General features: G+C 50.2%; 1 protein-coding gene across 1 annotated transcript in view; it reads left to right on the forward strand.

Moving 5' to 3' along the window:
- The window catches only part of Il2rb (interleukin 2 receptor subunit beta), a 17662-nt gene extending 13269 nt beyond the window's left edge, over window positions 1-4393 (forward strand). Inside the window, exon 10 of the mRNA XM_008851349.3 lies at window positions 1910-4393. Coding sequence (XP_008849571.1) covers window positions 1910-2626 — 717 coding nt within the window. The 3' untranslated portion in view covers window positions 2627-4393. The remainder of the gene's footprint in view (window positions 1-1909) is intronic.
- The last annotated feature ends 2670 nt before the right edge of the window (window positions 4394-7063 follow it).

Genomic DNA, 7063 nt, shown 5'->3' on the forward strand with positions numbered 1-7063 from the left:
ATATTGGGGGTATTGCTTTAAAACTGTTTCCCGAACTCTGACCAGAGTAAGGGCCTTATCAATAGAGGTATGCAAACAAACTCTGATTGACTGTAGGTTAGCAACATATCAGGTGGGATTTTTGCCTGGAACTGGCTGAGTCTGGCTTCTCACAGCTTAAAGTTGGGCATTTTGTGGTGGGAGGGACAGGGCTATCCCTGAATCTAGATTTCTGCCCAGGGTCTGGTGTGGGAAGGTCTCCTGATGAGATCTTGGGAGGAGGTATCATGTGCCTAGAGGTTGGGGCTGGCCAAGAGGGACCCTCTTCTTGGCATATGGGTAAGAGGCCTGGTCTATCTCAGGACACCAGGAGGCTCAGGCCAAGGAAGTGGCCCAGCTCTGAGGGGCAGGGCTAGTGGTATGCTGACCAGGCTTGGCCTCTGTATCTTCTGGCCAGGGCCCATGCTGCTGCTCACCCAGTGCCATGAATCTCACCTCACCTCCCTGTAAAGTTAGGGTGAGGGGCTGTGGGCAATGAGAGGGAGAGGTGAACTGGGGACTCATCAGCTCCCCACAAGAGATGTCTCCAACCTTGTGGAGGGACTCGGGTCCTTGCTTGATCAGCTGCCTGTGATAGGGCTGGCGAGTTCCCCTCTGAGTGCTTGGAAACTTGAGCAGGATGGGTGCTCAGGGATATTGGCTAGCTGCTTGATGCCACACTGGATGCTGGGGATTCTGTGCCCTACTGTGCCCTAACAGCTAGGACAGTGCCAGGCATACAGCAGGCAATGCTGTCTTGGGCTACAAGAATGGGCTTACTTCCTTTGCCAACTAAAAAATTAAAAGGCAGGAAGGAAGTGTTACCTAAAATCTTGTGGAGCTCCAGCAGAGTCATCATATGATACCAGGAGAATCAGGGTCCCTCTTGGAGTTTTTAGTCTTATTAATAAAAAAATATTTCTAAGGATGGACTCAAATGGAAGCTTGAGTATAATTTATTAGCATTTCAAAGGAAAACCCCAGGGCAAGAAATCTGTAACTCTCTCAGCTGTCTAGAGGGGAGCTGAGGAGGAACAAAAACCACCCCTTGGAGGGCAGCCACCTGTGGCAGACAGCCATAAGCTGTTGCAGGGAAGGGGAGCTTTAGAAAAAGAGTAAGGAAGCCCAAAGTGATAGTTAGGAAGTTTAAATTTGTTTATTTATGTTTATTTTATGTATATGAGTGTTTTGCCTCTATGTATGTGTGCCATCTGTATGCAATGCCCACAGAGACCAGAAGAGGGCATCAGATCACCTGGAACTGGAGTTACAGATGGTTGTTAGCCACCATGTGCTAGAACAAACCTGGGTCCTGTGTAAGAAGAGCCAGTCTCTCTAGGCCCATTTAAGGAGTTTAAAAGCATACTTAGGGTATGGCCAGTATCTGAAAGAAAAACACAGAGGAAGAGAAAAAGAAGTTATCACTTTTCTTATGGTGGTTTGGCGAGGCCTGTACTGGGGGCATGAATTCTGGGAAGAAAAAGCACATTATCTTAAGGTGAGCCTGCTTTCCTAGGAGGGGTCCCCTAGCCAGGTCTCTGACCTGCAATGCTGGATTAACCTTTAAGGAGACAAGGGCATGTCTCTACCTAGAGGTAGATACCATTCTTGACACAGGTAAGGTACTCGGTAGCCAGGAACTTGGCCCAGCCATTGTTTCATGGACATCTGCAAGCCAGGATGGCCTACACTGAGGCTCTGTCTATCTAGCACATGCCTTGGACTGGCTGCCCAGAGGGTCCACCAAGACAGTGGGGCACAGTGATAGGATCTTGGAGGGGGAGGTGCTGGACGGCCGCAGGAGGAGGGAGAGAAGGAGGAGTTGTTGAAATCAGTGGTGGGTAAGAGGTAGAATGATGTACTCACTCATTCTCCCCACCTTCTCTGGCAGAAGTGGCTCTCCTCCCCAGTCCCCTCATCCTCCTTCAGTCCCACTGGCCCCATGCCTGAGATCTCTCCCCTGGAGGTGCTGGACCAGGATACCAAGGCCACGCAGCTGCTCCTGTTACAGCAAGACAAGGTACCTTCACCCTCACCCGGGGGCCAGTCGCAAGCCAGCTGCTTTACCAACCAGGGCTACTTCTTCTTCCACTTGCCTGATGCCTTGGAGATCGAGGCCTGCCAAGTGTACTTCACCTATGACCCCTGTGCCGAGGATGAGGAAGACAATGGGTCTGAGCTGCCTTCAGGGTCTCCCCTCCCGTCCCTGCCGCCTCTGGCTGGGGAGGATGATGCCTATTGCACTTTCCCTCCCGGGGAAGACCTACTTCTCTTCTCTCCCATGCTTCTTGGCAGCCAGAGCACCACCAGTGCTGCCCTTGGGGGACGTTCTGCCCCTGAAGAGAGGCCGGCCCTTTCCCCGCAGGAGGGACCTCCTGCCCTAGCAGACCCTGATTTGGTGGGCTTGCAGTGCCCTCTGGAGCTGGCGTTGCAAAGGGGTCAGGAGGGGGTTCTTAATCATAGCACTGGGGAGGGGGCCATCGTCCCTGAGGCCAGCCTTTGCCAGCAAGGCCAGGACAGGGCTCTGACCTCTGGCCTGGCTCTGAACACTGATGCCTACCTGTCCCTCCAAGAACTTCAAGCCCAGGACCCAGCCTACCTGGTGTAGATGGATGACCAGGGTTGGGACGATTCCAGCCCATCTCCTGAGCCCTACCCCAGCTCTATGAAATTCTGCCCAGGCCTCACCTGTTCTCTAGTGGTGCTAGAGTGGATAGAGGGGGAAGATGAACTAAAGGCAGGACTTGGGCTACGCAGGGAGGTGGTCACCTATCCTGGGGAAGGAGTCTGTGATGCAACTGTTTTGGGGTCACTCACAATCCTGTAAGTAGTCCCGATAGATTTGCAGGTTCACCAAGCTGGACTTGTGTGGAATTGTGTCCTGTCTGGAGGGAGTAGACATTTGTTCATGTCTCCCCAGAAAAAGCTCTTGTGTAACCCTCACAAGGGTCCCACCAGGTGGCCCGGAACACCCCCAACCCCGCCATCCTGTGCCCCATGTCTTTGCATGCACTGTTCCCTATGCCTCACCTAAGTAACCAATGTATTTGCCAGCTCCACTTCTCACCTGCCGCTTCTCCCAAGGGAGGCACTGCTTCCTTAATGAGCTCGAACTTCTGGCTTCTGTGCTTGGAAGGAGCTCTTGGGCCACAGAATTCTAGGGAAAGGTCCTGACCCTTCTCCTGTGTGCTGTCTCCTGGCTTCCCAAGGCCGGGCTCAAGTATGGACACAAATATCTGCTGGGAGGGCTTGGGCTGCTGGATCCTTCCACACAGATTCATGAGGGAGCCCACTGGGATGTGATGTGAACCCTAGGTCTCCTAGTGGTCTGTCCCATGTTGTCAGGGATGCCATACCTGGGGGATACTACCCTACCCTCAGAGGAGAGCCCTGTTCTCTGCAGCTCCTCCAGCACAGGGCTTTACTGTCTCTCACTGTGCTGGCACAGTGCCCAGTGCCCACACCTGGGTGAATTACTGAATAAACTGGTCCCCCTCCCCCGCCCCACCATCCAGCTTCCTTGACCCTGGCCACAGCAGGAGTCTTATCTCTACTGCCCTTCTCATTGCTCTGTTCTGGGGTTGATCACACCACGGTGATCAGAGCCCATCTGCTCAAGAGCGCAAAGCGCCATCCTCAGCTCACTGATGATCCTGTAGCCGCAGTGCCTGCTTTTATAGGTCTTGCTTCCCATTGATTGGGTGCCTGACTGGCAGTCTATGATGTAGCTGGACACAGAAGCTCTGTCCAATTGCAGAGGCCAGGTCTGATTAGCCAATCAGGTTGTCTTTCAGTCTGGGGTCCTGGGAGCAATTATTTGGGGACAGTGCCCCTAGGGACAGCCAGAAAAGCTGAGCCAGTGCCTGCCTGCTAGGGGTAAGAACTCCTGTTTCCTTATGTACAAAACCAACTTTCCTTTCTTAAGGTAGAAAGAGCTTAATTATTCCCCTGCCCCCCAGCCCTTCTGCCATAGGATGTGTCCTGGGCCAAGGACTCCTCAGTCCTGGCTAGTGGACCAGACCCAAGTTCTGCATCCATACTTTACTGTGTTCTGGGCAAACAAGTCTCTCTGAACTCACTTGCCTTATAGGTCATACAGAAACAGTGTTTACTTTTACTGTCTGAAGAGGTCTGGGGAAGGTTCCTTTATTTGTAGTCCTCCCCATTTCAATGATCTTTGTATACAATCTTTGTAATTATTTCCTGAGTAGTTTTTAAACCCATTCACTTTATTTTGTTTAAATACATTTATTTAAGGCTTTTCTTTACAGTTATGTGAATGGAAAACTCAATTTTATGATAAATAATAGGCCATTGTAAAAAGATAAGTACAGTAAAATTAAATAATTTTTAAGTTTGGACTGAGGGTGGAGCTCAATGGTAGAATGCTGGCCTAGCTTGGGTTCTATCCCCAGCACTGCAATAAATCACATAAAGCAAAGCAATGTTTGATTTACTGACTGTTGAAAATCTTTTCTCTTTCTGGCTAGAAGGGCAATTAGCAAATGTTGGGAAGTTGAGGAGACCAAGGGGGAACTTCCTCTGTGAAGAAAGCAGGACTGTTAAGAACATCTTTTTCCTTAATGGGAATCAAGTTTCTGGAATTCCATGTGCAGTACCAACTGACCATCTCACATGTATATATTACGCCCCAGCCTCTCAGGGCTAGGCCTGGCCAAGTGTTACCCTTCCTTCCTTCCTTCCTTCCTTCCTTCCTTCCTTCCTTCCTTCCTTTCTTTCTTTCTTTCTTTCTTTCTTTCTTTCTTTCTTTCTTCCTTCCTTCCTTCCTTCTTTCCTTCCTTCCTTCCCTCCCTCCCTCCCTCCTTCCCTCCCTTTCAACTATCATGCCCTGGTAGGGAAAAGTGAAGCTAACAGCCAACAATTCCTGGCATTCATAAGGCTGTCCTCATGGCAGACACTATTCATAGAATGTACCTATGCATGGCAGGCATCACTAATAGACTGCATCTATACATAGCAGACATTGCTAATCAATTGCACTTATGCGTGGCAGATATTGCTAATTGATCATGGTCTTCTTCCCACAGATTTCACAATACTGTGTGGAGGGCAGCTCCCCAGTTGTTGAGAGCTGGCACCTGGTGACATGTCCAGGCCATATTACCTCTCAGTTTCCTTTTAAAAAAGGTGCTTCCCTTTCTCTGGCTGATTCTCCAAGCAGGGAGAACAGAGGTTGAGAATGTGTACCCTGGAAGACTGACAGTGCTGAGCAGGGGCCCCAGGAGCCCAGCTGTCCTCTGTGTCTAGTGAGAAACCTGAGCTGGCTCTGAGTAGAGAAAGGGGTCACCATATGCCAGGTGGAGATGGAGCTGTGGGCCTGCAGCCACACATGTCACCATATGTCATGTTCAATGGGGATTTCAGGAGAGGGACCAAGAGGGAGCAGCTGGCAGGGTGGTACAGGGAAGGGGGTACCAGGCTCACCCCAGTTAGATTACAGGGAGAGGCAACAGCTGGTGAGTAGGTGCAGTCCAGGCCTTGAAGAGCCTGCAGGTAGAGTGGGAAGCGAGGTGGGGGACAGTCGGGAGGATCTGGCGGTGCAAGGGAGGGGCAGAGAGGGAGCTTCCAGCCTTTCCAGTGTCCTTGTTAGGCCAACTTGTTCTTTCCCTCCCCATGCCGATTCTCTGCTCTTCTCTGCTCCCACCCTAAGCAACTTCCAGAGCCCACAGCTCCTGGGAAAATTATGTTGGAACTAGTTCATCCAGTCTAAGAAAACTCATGCTTGCCTTGCTCACTGCCGTGCCTCAGGCAACTGGGAGAACCCCAAGAAAGCAGAAGTAGAACCAAAGCAGTCCAGGCATATTTAAGGCCAGTGTGGTGGCTCATGTATGTAATCCAAGTTCGGGAGATGCTGAGGAGGAAGGACATTGAGTTTGAGAGCAACCTGGCCCACATAGTTGAGTTCCTGGCCAGTCTGGGCTACATGGGAAGCCCTTGTCTTAAAAACCAAAACCAAACCAAATAAACAAAAAAGAAGCACACTTGCCGGGTGTGGTTGTGCACACCTTTAATCCCAGCACTCAGAAGGCAGAGGCAGGTGGATCTCTGTGAGTTCAAGGCCAGCCTGGTCTACACAGTGAGTTCCAGGCCAGCTGGGGCTACAGGGAGACCGTGCCTCAAAAAAAAAAAAAAAAAAAAAAAAAAAAAAAAAAAAGCACACTTAAAAGGGGAAAGAGAATAGTTGTGTGTACCAGACTGTGCCAGGCCCTTCACAACTACCACCTCTCATCATCTGAAAATGAGACCCTGGAGAGGCTCATAAAGTGGGGTTTGCCTCCCACTTTATGGATGAGGAAACTGAGGTTCAGAGGAGTTAAGTGATTGGGCTCTGCTAATTGGTAGAGTCAGGGCTCCTACTCTGTGCTCCTGGTTCAGAGCTCTGGGACCTTTACAAATGCAAACCTTCCAGGAGACAGTTTCACCAAAGGCAGACCACCAGAAAGTTTTGGTCGCAGCCCCTGGCAGCTCTGTAGGTCACGGCGTGGGGCAGAGGGCCCGGCTGGTGGGACAAGCCAGGGGTGTTGGCCTCCTCCTAATGACCTGAGCCTCCCTCTACCCACTCACCCCGTTCCAGCACCCCCCAGGCCTGGCATCAGCACATGTCACCTCAGCTTTCACTCTGCCCCTCCTGTCCCCATAACTAGCCCCTCTACCAGGCCTGTCCAGCCTTTTGACATTGCAACACGTTGTCATCTACAAAGTTCAGGATTAAGACCCATATAGTTGGGGAGCGATGACTCGGTGGGTAAGAGCACTTGCTGTTCTTGCAGAGGACCTAGGTTCCATTCCCAGCACCTACATGGTGGTTCAAAACCCCCTGTAACTCTAGTTCCAAGGGATCTGATGCTGTCTTCTGGCTTCTGTAAGCAACAAACACACATATTGTGCATGCAGGTAAAACATTCAAGCACATTAAATAAGTAAATAAACAAATTTTTAAAACACACACAAATTTTGTTACAAAATTTAAAAAAATCTTATTTATTTATTTATTTATTTATTTATTTATTTATTTATTTATTTA

This window comes from Nannospalax galili, unplaced genomic scaffold (assembly GCF_000622305.1).
Source record: "Nannospalax galili isolate Female #2095 unplaced genomic scaffold, S.galili_v1.0 scaffold445, whole genome shotgun sequence".
Lineage (NCBI taxonomy): Eukaryota > Metazoa > Chordata > Mammalia > Rodentia > Spalacidae > Nannospalax > Nannospalax galili.